A 22,392-nucleotide genomic window follows, 5' to 3' on the forward strand; every position below is an offset into this window, starting at 1 on the left:
GATGCAGCAATGGCAGTTGGAGATCAAAGAATCATTTCGAGTCCGGCAGAGATTTAACTGCATATCCTCTGACCTGATTTATTGAATCCACTGCTCTCCATTTGGTCTCCTTTACGTTGGAGAGACTGACTGCAAACTCGTAAAACTGTTCAGGGAACATCTGTGGTCTATACACTCCAAACAACCCCACCTTCTGGGTGCCAGCTATTTCTACTCACCTTCCCCCTCCTGTGTCGACATGTCCATTCTGGGTCTCCTGCACTGTCAAAATAAGGCTGCACGCTAACCTGGAGGAAGAATACCTCAACTTCCACTGTGGGAGGTTACAACCATGTGGTCTTAACATGGAATTCACCAGCTTTCAAATCTCCCCCCACCTCATCCCAGGTGCAGCCCTCCCCACCAGCATGTCCCTTTGACCTGACCCAACCTGTCCATCTTCCTTCCTACCTAACTGCTCCATCCTTCCTTCCCATTGACCACTCACAATCACGTTTTACCTGCATCCACCTATTGCCATCCCACCTACCTTACCCACAGCACCTTCTCTGTTTCCCCCCCCCCCCCCCCCAGTCCCTTATTTATTTCTCGGCCTCCTTCACCAATCCTGATGAAAAGTTCTGACCTAAAATATTGATTCCCCTGCTCCTCTGATGTTTGACCTGCTATGCTTTTTCCACCTCCACACATTTAACAAACCTGACTTTCCAGTATCTGCAGTTGCAGTTATATAGGGCCTTGGTGAAATCATGCCTGGAGTATTCCATGTAGTCTTGGTCGCTCCAACTAAGAAAGGGTGTAAATACTGTAGAGGAAGAGCAGCGGGTCTTCACTCTGAAATGGCAAGACTGTCCTGTGAGGGGAGGTTGGTTGACTGGACCTATACTCAGGGAGAAAGTGAGGGCTGCAGATGCTGGAGATCAGAGCTGAAAATGTGTGGCTGGAAAAGCGCAGCAGGTCAGGCAGCATCCAAGGAACAGGAGAATCGACATTTCGGGCATAAGCACTTCTTCAGGACCTATACTCACTAGAGTTTAGAAGAATGAGAGGGTGATCTGATTAAAGTGTATAAAATTCTAACGGGGCTGGATAGACTAGGTGTAAAGAGGATGTTTTTCAAAGAACAAAGAAAATTTGCAGCCTAGGAACAGGCCCTTCGGCCCTCCAAGCCTGAGCCGATCCAAATGTGCTGTCTTAACCTGTCGGTCAATTCCTAAGCATCTGTATCCCTCTGCTCCCCACCTACTCCTGCATCTGTCCAGACGCATCTTAAATGAATCTACCATGCCTGCCTCTACCACCTCTGCTGGCAACGCGTTCCAAACGCCCACCACCCTCTGTGTGAAGTACTTACCGTGTGTATCCCCCTTAAACTGTCCACCTCTCACTTTGAAAGTGTGACATCTCGTTATTGAATCCTTCACCCTGGGAAAAAGCTTATCTCTATCCACCCTGTCTATACCCATTATGATTTTGTAAACCTCAATCAGGTCCCCCCCTCAATCTCCTTTTTTCTAATGAAAACACACCTAACCTACTCAACCTCTCTTCATAGCTTGCACCTTCCATACCAGACAATATCCTTGTAAACCTTCGCTGCACCCTCTCCAAAGCGTCTACATCCTTTTGGTAATGTGGCGACCAGAACTGTACACAGTATTCTAAATGCGGCCGAACCAATGTCTTATACAATTTTAACGTGACTTGCCAGCTCTTATACTCTATACCCTGTCTGATGAAGGAAAGCATACTGTATGCCTTCTTGACCACTCTATCCACCTGTGCAGCAACCTTCAGGGTACAATGGACCTGCACTCCTAGATCTCTCTGCCCATCAACATTTCCCAAGGCTCTTCCATTCATTGTATAATTTGCTCTAGAATTAGACTTGCCTAAATGCATCACCTCACATTTGTCTGGATTGAAAACCATCTGCCACTTTTCCGTCCAACTCTCCAGTCTATGTATGTCCTCCTGTATTCTCTGACAGTCCCTTATGCTTTCTGCTTCTCCACCAATCTTTGTGTCATCTGCAAACCTGCTGATCATACCAACAGTGCCCTCTTCCAGATCATTTATGTATATTACAAACAACAGTGGCCCCAATACTGACCCCTGTGGAACACCACTGGTCACCTTTCTCCATTTCGAGAAACTCCCTTCAACTACTACTCTCTGTCTCCTGTTGCTCAACCAGTTCTTTATCCACCTAGCTAGAACACCCTGTACACTGTGATTTCACTTTCTCCATTAGTCCATAATGGGGAACCTTATCAAACGCTTTTCTGAAGTCCATGTATATGACATCAACAGCCCTTCCTTCATCTAACGACTTGGTCACTTCCTCGAAGAACTCTATTAAGTTGGTAAGGCACGAGCTCCCCCGCACAAAACCATGTTACCCATCACCGATAAGCTCATTCCTTTCCAAATATAAATAGATCCTATTTCTCAGTACCCTCTCCGGGAACTTCCCCCACCACCGACGTCAGGCTCACTGGTCTGTAGTTACCTGGAATATCCCTACTACCGTTCTTGTACAGAGGGACAACATGAGCAACCTTCCAGTCCTCCGGCACCTCACCTGTATTTAAGGATGCCACAAAGATATCTGTTAGGGCTCCAGCTATTTCCTCTCTCGCCTCCCTCAGCAACCTGGGATAGATCCCATCCGGTCCATGGGATTTGTCCACCTTAATAACCTCTAGCATACCCAACATATCTTCCCTACTTATGTCAACGTGATCCAGACTAATCAAACTCACTAATCTCAAGATTCATCATGTTCCTCTCCTCAGTGAACACTGATGCAAAGTAATCATTCAGAATCTCACTCATTCTCTCAGGTTCAGCACACAGCCTTCCTTCATTATCTTTTAATGGACCAATCCTTTCTCTAGTTACCTGCTTGCTTCTTTTATAAGAATAAAATGCTTTGGGATTTTCCTTAATTCTGCTAACTAAAGCTATTTCATGACCCCTTTTAGCCCGCTTGATTCCTTGTTTATGACTAGTCCTACTCTTCCTATATTCTTTCAGGACCTGTTCTGTCCTCAGTTGCCTAGACCTTATGTACACTTCCCTTTCCTCTTGGCTAGTCGTACAATTTCTCCTGTCATCCACGGTTCACGAATCTTGCCCTTCCTATCTTTTGCCTTCAACGGGACATGCCTACCCTCCACTGCCATGAACCTATCTTTGAAAGCCTCCCACATCTCAAATGTGGACTTCCCTTCAAATAGCTGTGTCCAATCCACATTTCCCAGCTCCTGCCTAATTTTGATATAATTGGCCTTGGCCCAGTTTAGCACACTTCCCTTAGGACCACTCTTCTTTATCTACGAGTATTGTAAAACTTACAGAATTGTGGTCACTGTTCCCAAAGAAATCCCTCCCCTCAACTTCTACCACTTGTCCTGGCTCGTTCCCCAGTACCAGGTCCAATATAGCCCCTTCCCTCGTTGGACTATTGACATACTGTTCTAGAAAACTCTCCTGGACTCTTTGTACAAATTCTACTCCATCCAGACCTCTGATGCTAAGTGTATCCCAGTCAATTTTGGGAAAATTAAAATCTCCCATTACCACTACCCTATTGCCTCTACATCTATTCGTAATCTGTTTACCTATTTGTTCTTCTGCCTCACGTTCACCATTGGGAGGTCTGTAATACAGCCCCAACAATGTAACTGCATCCTTCTTATTTCTCAGCTCCACCCATAATGCCTCACTACCCAAGACCACCATAGTGTCCTCCTTTAGCACAGCCGTGATATCATCCCTGACTAGCAATGCAACTCCACCTCCTCTTTTACTTCCTTCCCTGTCCTGTCTGAAACGTCTATATCCTGGAACATTCAGTTGCCAATCATCATGCCCTTCCTTCAACCAAGTCTCTGTGATGGCAATAATGTCATACTCCCAGGCACCAATCAAAGCCCTAAGTTCATCTGCCTTGCACACTATACTCCTTGCATTAAAGTAGATGCATTTCAGGCCACCAGTTCTTTTGTGCTTACATGCTCTCTGCCTATTCTTCCCTTTATTAGTGCTATCTTCATAATTCTTACAGTCTGCAGTCTCCACCTCACTGCCTACTTGTCTTCTCTTCTGGTTCCCAGTCCCCTGCCACAATAGTTTAAAACCTCCCCAACAGCAGTAGCAAAAACTCCCCCAAGGACATTGGTTCTGGTCTGGTTCAGATGTAGACCGTCCCTTTTGTAATAGTCGCACCTTTTCCAGAACCAGTCCCAATGTCCAACAAATCTGTACTCCTCCCTCCTACACCATCTCTCAAGCCACGTGTTCATCCTGCCTATTTTTTCATTTCTAAGCTGGCAAGCACGTGGCACTGGTAGTAATCCTATTGGTAGTAATCTTCATAGATAAAAATCACACTACACCAGGTTATCGTCCCAATAGATTTGCTCCTTCATCTGTCATTCCTAATGAAGAACTTGTGCTCGAAAAGTTGACTCTCCTCGGATGATGCCTGACCGGCTGTGCTTTTCCAGCACCACACTTTTTGACTCTGTTCTCCAGCATCTGCAGTCCTCATTTTCTCCTGAATGGCCTGCTTCTCCTAGTTTCTATGTGAACTGTTCATTGTGCAGAGTGCTCCTTTTGAAAATATTTGGAGGTGCCGGTGTTGCACTGCGGTGTACAAAGTTTAAAAATCACACAACACCAGGTTATAGTCTAACAGGTTTATTTGGAAGCACTAGCTTTCAGAGCACTGCTCCTTCATTGTGGAGTATATGGTCGTAAGACACAGAATTTATAGCAAAAGTTTACAGTGTTATGCAAGTGAAATTATATATTGAAAAAGAGATTAATTGTTTAAGTCTCTCATCTTTTAGAATGACCATTTTGATTTCAGTTCTTTCAATAGGTGCCGTGTCGTCTCAGATAATGCATTGAAGGTATGAGGCTGTCTGTGCCCTATTGTTCAGATTGCTTCTATTTCTAAGAAAGGGATTTACAGAATCTTACATGGATTCATGCAGTTTTTTGAGCAAAATAAAATATAATTCTGCAAGTACAAATTCACCCACACAAACTTGTGTGTGTGTGTTGGGGGCTGTGGGTGGTATGAGTGTCTGTGAGTTTGTGAGAGTGTAAAGGGGTATAAGTCTGTGAGAAGGTGCATGTGTGGGTTTGTATGTGAGAGCATATGAGAGAGAGCTTGTATATGAGAGCGGGTCTGCGTGAGTGTATGGGTCTGTAGGAGTGTGTGTGAGAGAGTGAGTGTGTAGTGCAGTGGGGACACATGAACTGAAGGTCCTGGTTGAGGTGATCCCCATGCGTACTGAACTTGGCTATCGGCCTCTGCTCGGCCGCTTTGCATTTTTGCCTGTCCTGAAGTCCGCCTTGGAGGACGGCCATCCGAAGGTCTGAGGTTGAATGTCCTGGACCACTTAAATGTTCTCCAACTGGGAGGAAACACTCCTGTCTGTTGATTGTTGTTCAGTGTCCATTCATTCGTTGCAGTAGCCTCTGCTTGATCTCGCCAATGTACCGTGCCTCAGGGTATTCCTTGCCTGCAGTGCATGAGATAGACAACGTTGGCTGAGTCACATGAGTACCTGCCACGTACATGGTGGGAGGTGTCCCCACATATAATGGTAGTATCAGTGTTGACACTCTGACAAGCCTTGCAGCGTTTGTTGTGCTAGGGTGTTGTGCTGAAAGCTGGAAGTTTGCTGCGAACAGTGATCTGTTTGAAGTTTGGTTGTTGTTTAAAGACGAGAAGTGCAGGTGTGGGGAAGGTCTTGGCGAGGTGCTCATCCTCATTGATAATGTGTTTCAGGCTGCAAAGGGCATGGTATAATTCTTAGGTTCCTGGGAAGTACTGGACAATGAAGGGTACCCTGTTGGTTGTAGCTTGTGTCTGTCCCCTGAGGAGGTCATTACAGTTTCTTGCTGTGGCATGTTGGAACTGGCTGTTGATGAGTTGAGCATCGTACCCCGTTCGTATGAGGGCATCCTTGAGTACTTCCAAGTGTCTGTCATGTTCCTCCTCATATGAATAGATCCTGTGTATGCAGAGGGCTTGTCCATAGGGGACGGCTCTTTTAATATATTGCAGATGGAAGCTAGACAAGTGTAGCATCATGAGGTTATCCATGGGTTTGCAGTAGAGTGAGGTGCTGAGGTGCCCATCCTTGATGGAGATGCAAATGTCCAAGAATGAGACAGATACTAAAAAGTAGTCCATGGTAAGTTTGATGGTGGGATGAAACTCATTGTTATCACTGTGTAGTTTTTCAGTCACTATTTGCCATGTGTCAGAGGAAGAAAATGTTGACAATATACCTGGTGTATATTGTTGGTGGGAGGTCCTGCGCAGAGAAGAAGTCTTGTTCGAACCTGTGCATGAAAATGTTGGCATATTGGAGTACAAGTTTGGTCCCTATGACTGTTTCATGTGTCTAGATGAAGAACTGGTTATCAAATGTGAAAACATTGTGGTTGAGGATAAAGCAGATGAGTTGTAGGATGGTGCTCAGAGATTGGCAGTTGTTGATGTTGAATACTGAGGCTGTTGCCGCGATGCCGTCATTGTGCGGGATGCTGGTTTAGAGTGCTGAAACCTCCAATTTGATGAGGAATGTTCCTGGTTTGACTGGTCTGTGGTTGCTGAATTTCTGTAAGAAATGATTACTGTTGTGACAGAAGCTGAGAGTCTCTTGTACAATGGGTTTCAAGATGCCTTAACATAGCCAGAGAGATTCTCACATAGGGTTTCATTGCCTGATACGATGGGACATCCTGGTGTGTTGGCTTTATGGATCTTTGGAAGGCAGTAGAGTCGTTTACATGAGAAGTACTTGGGATGAGGGCGTGTAGGGAACTCTGAAGAACTGGATCCAAAGTCCTGATCACAGATACGCTCTTTGGTCAGATTGGCTGGTAATTGCCTGTAGTGTTCCTGGTTGTTCAGTTGTCGGTATGCTTGCTTGCAGTAAGCTGTTCTATTCTGAATGACGATGGCTCCTCAGGTTTATTTGCAAGTTTGAGGATAGTGGTTTTCAGATATGGATGGCATTGCGATCGACTGGTGTTTTGCTCTATCTTGTGGGTGTGGCTGATGAATCTGGCATTTATATATTTCCTAACGGTTTGAGCATACATGCTGGAAAAGCACAGCAGGTCAGGCAGCATCCGAGGATCCGGAAAATCAATGTTTCAGCCAAAAGCCCTTCATGAGGAATGGAGAAGTGTAGCATTGTGAGGTTATCCGTGGGTTTGCGGTAGAGTGAGGTGCTGAGGTGCCCATCCTTGATGGGGATGCATGTGTCCAAGAATGAGACAGATACTAAAATGTAGTCCATGGTGAGTTTGATGGTGGGATGAAACTTGTTATCATTGTAGTTTTTCAGTGACACCTTGCCATGGGTCTTGATGAATTCCTGATGAAGGGCTTTTGCCTGAAATGTCAATTTTCCTGCTCCTCGGATGCTTTTCCAGCACCACATCTCAACTCTAATCTCCAGCATCTACGGTCTTCTCTTTGGCCTGGTTTGAGAATACGTGTCAATCCCAGGGCAGCAGCCTCGAGTGGGGTCCAAGTTGACTCCTCCTCCACAACCATTTGATGAAGGAGCAGTGCTCCGAAAGCTAATGCTTCCAAATAAATTTGGACTATAACCTTTTGAAAAGGTGAGGGAATAGGTTGCCTCCAGAACTTCATGAAGTTGTTTCTGACTACTCTCATTCACAAGGTGGGTGCAAGTGTAGAAGATGTGTGCAGACCAGGCCCGAGCACAATACCAGCATATTGCTTTTAGCTGCAGTGCTGTCCACATTTATTGAAATGCCAACACCTTAGCTGCAGTCATTAATGTTCAAGGATTCGAGCAAGGCTAAGCAGAGTCTTCATAGGAAAGTTCTGGGGTTAGTTGTGTGGCTTTGGATCAAAGGTTTGGTCATGTGGCCTAACAGCTTATTGTCATTCCTTGTTTTGTAATGCAACTGTGAAGTACCTTGTGATGTATTTTAGTGTCAGTGGTTCATTTTCTTGAATCGAGGGATCAATAGCTCCTTTTAAACTCAATTCCTAAGGATCATTAAACACCAAATCATTGAGAGATTGGAATAGCAGTCTTCAATTTTAAAAAAGGTATAAGTCCTTCATATTGGAAAAAAAACCTAAAAATTCCAAAACACTTGCAAGAGACTAAAAAAAATCTGTAATACATGGAGCATACTTTAATATGCATATAGTAATAAATAATTATCAATATTATAGCCAATGATTTATACAGTTTCAATTGTAATTTTAGGAAGTGTTTCATAGTAAATTGGCAGATATTTAAAATAATACAATGAAACTAATGTAAACATGTTAGACTGAGTTGCACTCCATTGTTCAATTGGGTGGGAACGGATTATGTCAATCAGCATTTGAAAGCAAATGGCAGGAAATGGGAATGTTGTCTCTGCTAACAAATGCTGATGAAGTTAATGCTGGCTTGTAATGGTCTGCACAGAAAACATTCTGTATTGCCTTTTATCAGGGAAATTAACCCGCAATTGTAAATTGTAATTTTGATCAGTTTTATTTTGTAAGCCTGGCTGACGTTACACAGTTTGGGCTTCAGCGTTCCATTGTGCTTTCTCAGAAGTGCTGTTGGGTTTGATGTTTTATAAGTAGATTCCCAGGAGTAATGCATGCAAGCTGTCTGAAAGGTGAGAGAAGCTACGCAGTGATATTATCAGGGAAAATACAGTGAGGCAATGGTAATTGTGGATTTGTGGGTGGAAACTTCTAAATCATGTTGCAAATGTTAATTGCCTGATTAGATTGAAAATGGTAGAAAGGATAATTGCTGATGGTTGCCTTATGGTGACCATTATAGTTGTGATACAAGATCTATTTCTTAGGAGTTCAGAGACTGGAAAAGCATAGTTTGTGAGAAATGTTAGACCAGCATCCAGTTTGTATTTTTGAACACCAGAAGTTGCTGTGTCAGTGATTGTATTTGCACCACATACACACACACACTCTAATATTAGTCTTTTCATATTTGCTAGCTAAACAAATGAGGTTTTCTTCCTGGCACTACGTCAGTGATGTTTAATCAGTATCAGCATAAAAAAATTCCCAGTGCAGTTAATTACCATAAGGTGAATTTGTTCAGTGGAGGCTGTTGCAAATTTGGTATTTAATATCTTTGAGATTCATATTATGTGTGTGTGTTAAGCTTTTGAAGGAAGCAGACATCATCTGCCTGTAGGCCAGAGCGCACGCAAAATGGATACAGTGAAGCAGCTACTGCATGGACATATGGTCTAACTTAGTATGCATCTAGTGTCTTTGTGCACTGATGTGTATATTGAAGACTGTTCTAAGCAATTGTTGAATTTGTTGCAGCTAATTCAGGACCTTTTCCAGGTGATGTCATTTTATTATCCATAAAGGTTTATAAACCCGCTTCATAATTCAATCTTCCTCGTGATAGATTTCATTTTGAAACGCAGCAAGCAGTCGATGAATGGACTCCCTCGGGTGGTTGGGTGGGGACCTGCAAGGTTATCTGATAGAAAACAGGCTTTCAATTATTACTTTAGCCTGGCTTATCCATCTGTTAGTTGCACCTTTGCATGTGTTACTGTGTGCAGCTGCAGGGAAGGGGGCGAAGAAGAGTCTCTGAAATAAGTGTCTGTTTATTGCAATACAAGAATCAGTCTGGGATGCATCGTAGCGTTGTGGTTCAATTTTACTTGAATCGCGTTTTCTTGGAAGATATACTGTTCGTTTTCTAAGGGAACTGCAGACCACTTTGTGTGAAAATTTTCTTCTGTCCTTTGTGTTTTTGAAAGAAACCTTTCTTTGCTATCCCGGAAATGGCTTTTCTTGTTCGTTGCTATGCCAACTGCTTGCAGCCATGGCCTTCAAGAGTAAGCATGATTATACAATTACCGTGTACTATTTTACTTTGACCTAAATAAATCTGGTACTTTATTATTTTGCTTGTGACATTACTGTGGTTGTAATGACTTCTAGTGTAGAGCTTGCCTTGTGTACAAGAAATAAAAATGTTAAGTGATTGTCTATTGCTGTCATAGTGCTAAGATTAATTGCTGAAAGTTGCTTAGCTTGGCTAAGCAGGAACCAGCAGTGACCACTCTGTCAGCTCGTTAGCAACCAGGGAGGAGTTTCTTATACATACGTACTGCCCTGAATCTTTGGTTGCGAATGAAATGGGAGCATTAACAATGCTGTAGGCTGGTTTCTCGCCCTCCTCGAATAATCTAATACTGCATTAAGCCTTTTGAGGCAGTCTGTGCAGTCAGCCATTTTAGCTTTCTCACAATCATACGATTTGCTGCTGTTTTAATGGAAGATAGATGTTTACTTTTAGTGTTTTTTTTCCCCATATTTGAAATACTTGTAGTTTATTTATTCTTTTCATTATGAGGAAAAAAAAGCATCTGTTTGATTGATCTTCCGTGCCAAATCAAACACTGCTCGTAGAGTCACGTTAGCTGCTGCTTTTTTTGAGATTGTAATGTGTGAATAGATGAGCTGATAGGAATCAATCCATGATGCTGAAATTCAGCTTAGCACGCATTTCTTCATTATGAAACCATTTGCAATTGGAACTAATCATCCAGTCATGGGACAACAGGACAAAAACGCAGTGAGTATTTCACAGTGACCTACTGCTATAATTGGATATGATATATTTACAATGTGACATTTAAAAAATCTCTGGTGCTGGAATTTAAAGGCAGAGTATAGTTGTGATGGACTAGTCTGATTGCAGAAGTGCTTTTGAATTAATTGTCATTTATGAATCACAATCTTTATAAATTACTTCCCAGAACTCTACTTAAATTATTTAATGTACTTGTTCCTCAAAGTCTGTGTTATGTTGAATCAGTTCAGTTGGTATTAACTGAAATTTTAGTTTTAATGTGGTCACTGTTTTAAATATCCAGATGTAGAATTTGTTGAGCAGAGGTTCAAATTGTATACCTATTAACAATTGAAAGCACAATGGTACTAATTTAAAATAGTACAAAAGTGGGGGCAGTTCACTTTTAGGTTTTGGATTTTGGCAAGGTATTAGCCCTTGCTGTTCAAGGACTGCTGAAAAACCATTATGTGCATACTGTGTTGAATAGATAACTTTTATATGATAACATGTAAATAATTTTTCCCAAATAATGCATTTCAGGAAGTATTTAAATGGGAAAAGAATTTGCTTCTGCTCTGTCTTGAAATTAAACATTTAAACTTTGGAAGCATAAACATTAACAAACTTGTTCAACATGATGGATAGCAAAACCATATTTTAGTGGTCATTTTAGAACTGATCCTTTAAGTTAGCCTGACTTTACCTCCACTGGAATTCCCATTTTCTATAATGGATGCATGGAAAATGGTGAATGTAAATTTTATTTTGAGAAAGGTTAGGGTATCTGTGTTTATATGCTATTTTTGCTAGGAAATGGTCAGAGGTGTCTACGTTTTGGAGAACAGGTTTTCCATGATGATTAGCTAAGGTTTGTCAAGTGTAAAAATAACATTTTCACATAGTTATCTTAAATAGTTTTTTTTCTATTAGCAATGGATGATGTATAGGAGAAAATGAGTAGTGGAAACTGGCATAATTAAGAGTGATACTTTTTAAAATAGTACATGTTGATAAAATTAATGGAATATATCAGTCCAGTTATACTGATTAGCTAGAAATGATAGTTAAATTTGGAGGTAGATTCTAGTGTTAGTGTCATTCATGATGTTTTTTTTTCTTATTGATTTTTACAAGTTATTGAATTTTTACAAATCCTTAGAAGATATCTTTTTATTCAAGGTGTTAAATAGTTTATTACATTTATTTTAGAAAAAGGATTCATGTAAGGGATGCAAATATCATTTATCATTTTTTATAAAAATGGAACACTCTTGAGGTTGAACTGCAAGGTTAAATGCAAAAAAAATTGCAGAGCCAATTTTAAAATTTGAATAAAAGGATGTGCTCTCTGGTTTCTGTTCATATTCATATAGCGCCTGCAGTGCTGTACAGTAAATTTTGCTGAGCCCAAGAACTAACTCAAATGTCCAGTTTTTGCAAAGTTTTCTAATTGATAAGGTTTCATTGTATAACGTATTCAAGATGTTGTTTTGTGCATGCACAAAACTCACATTCTCGAACTTGTTTTTAATCCAGTGCTCTTTCAGAATTATATTAACTGTCCTTACTTCTGTCATGGGTTACACTGCTCCAGTGAGCTGTCTATCAATATCCACAGACTGCTCTTCTGTGTTGTGTGTGTGTGTGATTTAACATTCTCACTGCTTATTTCTCTCTGTTTGTCTCAGTATTTTGCACAAGTCTGTATTATACGACACTTACTGTTCAGCACCTTACCTTCTTTAATTATCCAGATTGCTCTGCGTTTGGTTTGCCTTTCCAGTATAAGCAGATTCTCCACTGGCCAGTGAATGGTTTGGTGGGTTTTTATGTTGTTCCTATATCCCAAGTCTCACATGCATTGAGCACTACCTGGAATGTTGCTTACTTTCTTGATGCCATACAATTCATAATTATCGTTTTCTTTCACTGGCCTTAGTTAAGTTTGAATCCACATCAAAATATTGTCTCCCCTTCCTATCTATCATTTTAATTAAACTTATTCTTGGGAAATAGGCAATGCTGGCTAGGCTGGCATTTATTGCCCAGGCCTAATTGTACTTCAGAAGGTGGTGAGCTGCCTTCTGAACTGCTTTGTTGTTAGTGTAGAAATGCCTATAGTGTGTTGTGGAAGGTGTTCCAAGATTTTGACTCCATGCCAGTGAAGCAACAACTATATATTTCAAAGTCAGGATGCTGTACTGCTTGGACCAAAACTTGGAGGTGATGGTGTTCCTATATGTCTTATCTTTCTGTTGTAGTGCATCCTGTAGCTGTACACACTGCTGCAACTGTACATCAGTGGTGGAAGGAATGAATGTTGAAGGTGTTTGATGGTGTGCCTATGCTTTTTCCTGAATGGTGTTGAATTTCCTGAATGATATTAAAGTAGCAACGATCCAGGCAAATGTAGGGTTTTCTACTTCTGACATGTCCCTTGTAATAGTGTACAAAATATACTTCAGAGAGTCAGGAATTGAGTTTCGTCAGTAGGAAGTGGGGATGAATTGCCTACTTGGACACATCTGCGTGGAGATGGGTGCAAGTACTTCAGTTTTATCTTTTGTATTTATGCGTTGGGCTCCCCCATCACTGAGGGTGGGATTTTTATGGAGCTTCCACTTCCTGTTGTTTTATTGATTGAACGTGATAGGACTATAGAGTATACATATCAGATCCATTGGCTGTGGGATTGCTTAGCTCTGTCTGTTACATGCTGCTCCCAGTATTTGGAATGTAAATAGTTCTGTGTTGTAGTGTTCTGTGTTCTGTTCTGTGTTGTTTTAAGAATTCCTGGTGTGCCATTTGACTGCCCACGACTTTCTTGATTGAAATAGGTTGGATTTCCCAGCTTGATGGTAGTAACAGAGAGGGAACTATGCTCGGCCATAAGGTTTTAATTGTGATTAAATAGCATTGTCCCACTGATGGTCCAGAAAACTCCAGAAGCAGATGGTATGAAGTTTGCACAAAGTAAGGCATCTCCATGGCTATTGAACACATGGTTTAAATAACCCATGTTCTTTATTAATAGTAAGCTAAGTTGTGAGCTTGTTTAAAGGTCTCTGTGAGAAACATTAATTGAAGAGAAAAGAATTGAGTGAATGCACAGCAGAAATTCACCAAAAAGTAAACATTACAGCTGAGAAAGAGGAAATGGGTGACTGGGTTGACTCTTTATTCCTGATATTTTTGTAATGAGTTTATTTCAAATATTCTTGCACCGTATAAAATAGTGTTTTTCTTTTTTGAAGTAAACTTTGATGTTCTTTCTGTTATAAGTACATTGGATGCCTCTTGTGAATGGGTTTAATGATTGACCCAGGGTCACTGAGAAAGTCATCGAGTTTTAGCAGCATGGAAGAGGCCTTTCATGTCTATGCTGGTCATTAAACATGCATAGGCTCATACAACTATACAGCATGGAAACGGACCCTTTGGTCCAACTCGTCCATGCTGAGCAGATACCCTAAATTAATCTAGTCCCATTTGCCAGCATTTAGTCTGTATCCCTCTGAACCCTTCCTATTGATATATCCATCCAGTTGCCTTTTAAATGACATAATTGTGCCAGCCTCCACCACTTTCTCTGGTCGTTCATTCCACGCATGCACCACCTGCTGTGTGAAAAAGTTGCCTCTTAGGCATCTTTTGTATCTTTCACCTGCCACCCTGTAGCTTTGGACTCCTCCACCCTGGAGAAAAGACCTTGACTATTCGCCCTATCCATGCATCTCATGATTTTATAAACCTCCAAAAGTTCGCCCCACAGTCTTGGACGCTCGAGGGAAAATAGTCCTGGCATATTCAGCCTCTCCTTGTAGCTCAAAACCCCCCAACCCTGGTAATATCCATGTAAATCTTTTCTGAACCCTTTCAAGTTTCACAACAAGCTTCCTATAGCAGGGAGAATAGAATTGAACAGTATTCCAAAACTGGCCTAACCAATGCCCTGTACGGTGGCAACATGGCATCCCAACTCTTGTACTCAATGCACTGACCAATAAAGGCAAGAATACCAAATGCCTTCACTGTCCTGTTTACCTGAGACTCCACTTTGAAGGAACTTTGTGTCTTTGTTCAGCAACACTCCCCAGGACCCTATTGTTAAGTGTATACGTTTTATACTTCTACAGGGGTAAGCAATCCCACAGCTAACAGATCTGATCTATATAGTATATATGCTGTGCAGTCATATCACATGCAGTCATATCACACCCAATCATAAATGGTGATGGATAGTAAAACAACAGGAGGTGGAAGCTCCACAAAAATCCCGTCCTCAATGATGAGGGAGCCCAGCACATAAATGCAAAAGATAAGACTGAAGGAAATCTACTCGAATCCGTTTAGCCGCCAATGTTGCAGCGTTTCAAGTATTCATCTAATTGTCTCGACTGTTCCCACCTCTACCACTCTTTTAAGCAGTGAGTTCCAGATGCACAGAACTTTAAGGTTACTGACTGCTCTACTAAGAGTTTCTCCCCCATAAATCTTTAGAACTTTGTGCACTTTATTTGAAATTCCCTCGCAGCTTTTTCTGCTCTAAGGAAGACAATCCCAGTGTATCCAACCCAGACAGCAACCTGGTGAATGCAAGGTTTGTAGCTCAGGTTGAGGTTTAGGGTGTAGGTTTGATTAGATTAGATTATTTACAGTGTGGAAACAGGCCCTTCGGCCCAACAAGTCCACACCGACCCGCCGAAGCGCAACCCACCCACTCCCCTACACTTACCCCTTCACCTAACACTACGGGCAATTTAGCATGGCCAATTCACCTGACCTGCACATCTTTGGACTGTGGGAGAAAACCGGAGCACCCGGAGGAAACCCACGCAGACACTGGGAGAATGTGCAAACTCCACACAGTCAGTCGCCTGAGGCGGGAATTGAACCCGGGTCTCTGGCGCTGTGAGGCAGCAGTGCTAACCACTGTGCCACCGTGCTCGCTGAGCTGTGGGTTTGATATCCAGATATTTCATTACCTGGCTAGATAACATCATCAGTGGCGACCTCCAAGTGAAGCAAAGCTGTTGTCTCCTGCTTTCTATTTATATCTTTCTCCTGGATGGGGTTCCTGGGGTTTGTGGTGATGTCATTTCCTGTTTGTTTTCTGAGGGGTTGATAGATGGTATCATGCTGCCTTAACCACCTTGTCTTTCTGTCCTATTGTCCTCAAGGATCTATAAGACATGCACGTATGTCCCCCTGATCTTTTGTACTTCCGAGGATCCTACAATTCAATGTGTACTCCATTATCTTGTTTGTCCTGTCAAAATGCATCATGTCACACTTTTTGGGATTAAGTTCAATTCGCCACTGTTCAACACAACTGACCAACCTGTCTCTATTCTTGTGTATTTTCAGTCTCCTTACTATTTACAATAACGCCAATTGTTATTTGCGAACTTGGCTGATACCTCCATCATTCATGTCTCGATTATTAATATGCAAACGGCAAGGGACTCAGCGCCAAGCCACTGGACACAGGCTTCCAGTCATAAAGTCATCCTTTGACCATCACTCTCTGCTTCCTGAAGCTAAGTTTCCTGTTTATCCTACCATCCTTCTTGAATGATGGTACCACATTTGTTGTCCTCCATGTGTGGTGTTGTGGTTGATTATTGTCCTGAAGGCTGGGTAGTTTGCTGCGAATGATGCAATCTTTTTAAGGTTCTTCGAAGGTGAGAAATGGAAGTGTAGGGATGATCTTGGTGAGATGTTTATCGTCATCTATGACATGTTGAAGGCTGCAAAGAGCATGGTGTAGTTTCTCCATTCTGGGGAATTACTGACTCTATTGGTTGTGTCCTGCGTCTGTCTTCTGAGGAAGTTGTTGTAGTTTTTTGCTGTGGCACATGAGAATTGGTGATCAGTGAGTAGAGCACCGTATCCTGTTCTAATGATGAGGGTGTCTTTCGGCATCTTTAGGTGTCTGTCACATTTCTCCTCTTCTGAGCGGATCCTGTATATAAGTAGGGCTTGTCCATAGGGAATGGCTTCTTTCGCATGTTTAGGGTGGAAGCTAGAGAAGTGCAGCAGCATCAAGTTATCCATGAGTTTACGTTAGCCCCTTGGCATGCGACTCTCATACCTGTCATGCTATTCCAGTCATTTGAGTTGTCTCCAGCACCACCTAATCATCATGGCTTTGTGAATGGCAAGTTGCGTCTCACTAACTTGATTGAGCTTTTCAAAGAAGTGACAAAGAAAACTGATGAAGGCAGAATGGTGGACATTGTCTAAATGCACTTCAGCAAGGCGTTCGATAAGGTTCCATGTGGTAGACTGGTCAGCAAGGTTAGATTGCACGGAATCCAGAGAGATTGGATACAAAATTGGTTTGAAAGTAGTAGAGAAAGGGTGTTGGTGGTGGTTTGCTTTTCAGACTGGTGGCCTTTGACCAGTGGTGTGCCACGAGGTATGGTGCTGGGTCCACTGCTTTTTGTCATTTCTATAAATGTGGATGTAGGAAGTTTGCAGATGACGCCAAAATTGGCAGTATAGTGGACAGCAAAGTAGGTTACTTCAGAGCGCAACGCGACACTGATCAGATGGACCAATGGGCCAAAGAATGGCAGATGGAGTTTAATTTAGATAAATGTGATGTTGCATTTTGGAAAGGCAAATCAGGGCAGGACTTGCACATTTCATGGTTAGGTTCTGGGGAGTGTTGTAGAACAGAGATCTTGGGGTGCAGTTCATACTTCCTTGAAAGTGGAGTCCTAGGTAGTCAGGATAGTGAAGAAGTTGATGGTGTGTTTGTCTTTATTGGTCAGAGCATTGAGTATAGGAGTTGGAATGCCACGTTGCAGATGTACAGGACATTGGTTCGGCCACTTTTGGAATACTGCATTCTGTTTTGGTCTCGCTGCTGTAAGAAAGGTGTTGTTACACTTGAAAGAGTTCAGAAAAGGATGTTGCCAGGGTTGGAAGATTTGAGCTATAAGGAGAGGTGCATGGAATAGGCTGGAGCTATTTTCCCTGCTGCGTTGGAGGCTGAGGTTTATAAAATCATGAGGTGCATGGATAGGGTGAATAGCCAAAGTCTTTTCCCCAGGGTAGGTGAATCTAAAACTAGAGGGCATAAGTTTAAGGTAAGAGGGGACAGATTTAAAAGGGACTTTTTCACACATAGGGCAGTGCATGTGAGAGCTGGAATCAACTGCCAGAGGTGGAGGCTGTTGCAATTACAGAATTGAAAAGACATCTGGATGGGTGTATGAATGGGAACAGTGGAGATTGCAAATGAGATTAGATTAATTTTGGATGGCCAGTTGGATGAGTTGGACTGAAGGGTCTGTTTCCCTCTTGTACAACTCTGACTTCATGATTGTGGGTAGGAATGTACTGTGCCACATTTGCAGACAACACAAAACTTGATGGAAAGGCAAGTTGCAAGAGGGACGCAAACTATTTCGTAGAATCATGGAATCCCTACAGTGCAGAAGCAGGCCATTCAGCCCATCAAATATGAACCACTTCTCTGAAGAGCATCCTACTCAGACCTACTTCCCTGTCCTATCACTGTAACCCTGCGTGTCCCATGGCCAGTCCACCTAACCTGCAAATCTTTGGACTGTGGGAGGAAACTGGAGCATCTGGAGAATGTGCATACTCCACACAGGCAGTTGCCTAAGGCTGGAAGTGAGCTCGGGTCATTGGCGCTGTGAGGCAGCAGTACTAACCACTGAGTCAATGTGCTGCCCTGTTTACAGCGATATATTGGTAAGTTAAGTGAGTGGGAAAAATGTTGGCAAATGGAGTATTATGTGTGGGGAAATGTGAATTTTCTTCATTTTGGAAGTGAGATTGAAAGCACGAAGTATTATTTAACTTGAAAAACTGCAGAAAGCTGCAACAGAAAGTGACTTGTGGTAATTTGTGAATGAAACAGAAAACTACCATTCAGATGCAGCAGGTGATGAGGAAGGCTAATGGAATGTTGGCTCTAATTTCAAGGGTGCTGCACTATAACAGGGTCATCTTACTGCAGCATACGAGGTCTGTGAGAATACATCTGGAGTATTGAGCAGTTTTGGTTCCCCCTTTTAGGGAAAAGCATTATTTCATTGGAGGAAGTTCAGAGAGGTTCACCAGGATGATTCCCAGGATGGAGGGGTTGTTTCTCAGGATGATTCCCAAATGGAGGGGACAAAAGCTAAACAGGTTGGAGCTCTACTCATTGGAATTTAAAAGAATGAGAGATGGTCTCATTGCAACACTACAGGATTAAAGGACTTGACAGAGTAACTGCCGAGAGGATATTCCCCTCATGGGAGAGTCAAGGACAAGAGGGAATAGTCTCAGAATGAAGGAGCATCAATTTAAGACTGAGATATGGAGGAAGCTCTTCTCTAAGAGTTCAGTGTCTTTGCAACTCCTTGCCAGGGAAATAGTGAGGGACGAGATCAGTCAGATACAAGTACAATTGGGGAAAGGAGCGAGTCAAACAGTTAGGGCAGACCGGAACAAAGCAGAGAATGCATAGGACTGATAAATTAAACTGCATTTAATTCCATGCAAGAGGCCTATCGTGGAAGGCAGATGAACCCAGGACTTGGTTAGGAACATGGGACTGGGATATCATAACAATAACAGATGTGGTTTGGATGGTCAGCAATGGCAGCTTAATGTACTAGGATACAAATGCTATAGGAAGGATAGAAAGAGAGGCAAGAGAGGAGGGGGAGTTGTTTGGGTGAAACTGAGAAATAAGAAAGGGATTATCACTTTGTTGGGATTGTATTATCCCCCCAGTCGTCAGCAGGAAATTGAGAAACAAATTTGTAAGGCAATTTCAGTTATCTGTGAGAATAATAGAGTGGCTATGGTAGGGGATTTTAACTTTCCAAACATAGACTGGGACTGCCACAGTGTTAAGGGTTTTGGTGGAGAGGAATTTAAGTGTGTACAAGAAACTTTTCTGATTCAGAATGTGGATGTACCTACTAGAGAAGCTGCAAAACTTGACCGACTTTTGGGAATTAAGGCAGGGCATGTAACTGAGGTGTTAGTGGGAGGGCACTCCGGGGCCAGCGACCATAATTTTATAGTGATGGAAAGGATAGACAGGATCTAAAAGATGAAATTCTATATTGGAGAAAGGCCAGTTTTGGTGGTATTAGGCAAAACTTTCAAAAGAGAAGTTGATTGGGAGCAGATGTTCACAGGTAAAAGGATGGCTGGAAAGTGAGAAGCCTTCTAAAATGAGATAATGAGAGACCAAAGACAGTATATACTTGTTACGATGTTTGGGGCGGCATGGTGGCTCAATGGTCAGCACTGCTGTTTCACAGCGCCATGGTTGCAAGTTCGATTCCAGCCTCTGGTGACTGTCTGTGTGGAGTTTGCACATTTTTCCCGTGTCTGCGTGGGTTTCCTCTGACAATCCAAAGATGTGCAGGTTAGGTGAATTGGCCATCCTAAATTGCCCATAGTGTTCAGGGATGTGTAGGTTAGGTGTATTAGTCAGGAGTAAATGTAGAGTAATAAAGTAGGGAATTGGGTTTTGGGTGCAATACGCTTCGGAGAGTCGGTGTGAACCTGTTGGGCCGAAGGGCCTGTTTCCACACTGTAGGGATTCTGTGTTCTTTGAGAGTGCAAGGCAAGGCTGGTAGGTGTTGGGAATACTAGATGACTAGAGAAATTGCAATTTTGGTTAAGAAAAAGAAGGAAGCATAGAGCAGATATAGGCAGTGGAGATGGATTGCATCCTTAGAGTGTAAAGGCAATGGAAGTATACTTAAGAAGGAAATCAAGAGGGCAGAAAGGGGACATGAGACAGCTTTGGCAAATAGGGTTAAAGAGAATCCAAAGGCATTCTATGAATACATTTAATATTAAAAGGGTAACCAGGGAGAGAATAGATCCCCATAAAAATCAGCAAGGCAGCCTATGTGTGGAACTGCAGGAGATGGGGGTGGTACTAAATGAGTATTTTGCATCAGTGTTTACTGTGGAGAAGGACATGGAAAATGTAGAATGTGGAGAAGTAGATCGTGACATCTTGAAAAATGTGATGCTGGATGTTTTAAAACGCATCAAGGTGGATAAATCCCCAGGACCTGAACAGGTGTACCCTTGAACTTCATGGAAAGCTAGGGAAGTGATTGCTGGGTCCCTTGATGAGATATTTGTATCATAGATCATTACAGATGAGGTGCCTGAAGACTGGAGGTTGGCTAATGTGGTGCCACTGTTTAAGAAGGGCGGTAAAGATAAGCCAGGGAACTATAGATCGGTGAGCGTGCATGAATGGTGGGCAAGTTGTTGGAGGGAATCCTGAGGGACAGGATTTAACATGAATTTGGAATGGCAGGAACTTATTAGAGATAGTCAGCATGGCTTTGTGCGTGGGAAATCATGTCTCATTAACTTCATTGAGTTTTTTGAAGAACTAACAAAAAGGATTGATGAGGGCAGAGCAGTGGACATGATCTCGTTGTTGGTGTAAATGATTTGGACGTGAATATCGGAGGTATAGTTAGTAAATTTGCAAATGACACCAAAATTGGAGATATAGTGGACAGGGAAGAAGGTTACCTCAGATTACAACAGGATCTTGAAAAGGTAAGCCAATGGGTCAAAGAGTGGCAAATGGAGTTTAATTTAGATAATTCAGAGGCTGAGGGGTGACCTGATAGAGATTTATAAAATCATGAGCATGGATAAGGTAAATAGACAAGGTCTTTTCCCTGGGATGGGGGGAGTCCAGAACTAGGGAGTTAGGGTGAGAGGGTCAAAATTTAAAAGGGACCTGAGGAGCAACATTTTCACTCAATGGGTGGTATGTGTATGGAATCAGCTGCCAGGGAAGTGGTGGGGCCCGGTACAATTACGACTTTTAAATGGCATCTAGATAGTTATATGAATAGGAAAGGTTTAGTGGGATATAGGCCAGCTGCTGCCAAAGGGGACTAGATTAAGTTAGGATATCTTCTCAACATGAACGAGTTGCACCGAAAGGTCTGTTTCCGTACATCTCTCTGACTCTATGACATAGTATTTAACAATGTGCTTCAAGAGTCTTTAATTCTAAGTATATTGCTGTGGTTCTGTTCGCCGAGCTGGAAGTTTTTGTTGCAAACGTTTCGTCCCCTGTCTAGGTGACATCCTTAGTGCTTGGGAGCCTCCTGTGAAGCGCTTCTCTGGTGTTTCCTCCGGCATTTATAGTGGCCTGTCCCTGCCGCTTCCGGTTGACAGTTTCAGCTGTCCGCTGTAGTGGCCGGTATATTGGGTCCAGGTCTATGTGTTTGTTGATGGAGTTTGTGGATGAGCACCCGAGCTACAAATCTTCTCTCAAACTCTAAGTGTGTTTGCTGGTGTACTCTTCTTTTTGTACTTTCCGACTCATCATGCTGCTTAAAACTGATTATTGTTTCCCATATCACTGCCTTACACTATTGCCTTGCCCTTCTCATTAACTTTGCAAATCTCCCTTCAGATGAACTCACTCATGTATTTAGTTAAATAAGAATGTTGCAGTTGTTCACCACTTTGCAATATCAAAGTCATCTATCATGATTTTCTTGGTAATCTGAAAGAAGGAGCTGTTATATCAGTCAGTTAACAGAGATCTGCAGCGCAATTTATTATATTTCAGCTGGAAAAATGTTTGCCCATGCACATGTATGAAGCCAAACAAAATATGGATTTTCTGTGTTACTTTCTAGATGTTTGGGTATCTGGTTTCACCTGAGAAAGTATAAAGCTCATCCGCATTGTACTTTTTGTTAGAACATGT

The 22,392-nt window shown here is 42.3% G+C and overlaps 1 protein-coding gene across 12 annotated transcripts in view; it reads left to right on the forward strand.

Moving 5' to 3' along the window:
• rapgef2b (Rap guanine nucleotide exchange factor 2b) overlaps positions 1–22,392 on the forward strand; it is a 400,973-nt gene that overhangs the window by 206,280 nt on the left and 172,301 nt on the right. Inside the window, exon 1 of one of the 12 annotated variants that reach the window (XM_043674016.2) lies at positions 10,288–10,646. The exons of the other annotated variants lie outside the window; for them this stretch is intronic. Coding sequence (XP_043529951.1) covers positions 10,587–10,646 — 60 coding nt within the window. The 5' untranslated portion in view covers positions 10,288–10,586. Of the gene's footprint in view, positions 1–10,287; positions 10,647–22,392 lie in introns of those variants that run through there. 12 annotated transcript variants of the gene reach the window in all.

This window comes from Chiloscyllium plagiosum, unplaced genomic scaffold (genome assembly GCF_037043375.1).
Source record: "Chiloscyllium plagiosum isolate Xiang-an unplaced genomic scaffold, Cpla_swu_hap1 HiC_scaffold_36, whole genome shotgun sequence".
In the NCBI taxonomy this organism is placed as follows: domain Eukaryota; kingdom Metazoa; phylum Chordata; class Chondrichthyes; order Orectolobiformes; family Hemiscylliidae; genus Chiloscyllium; species Chiloscyllium plagiosum.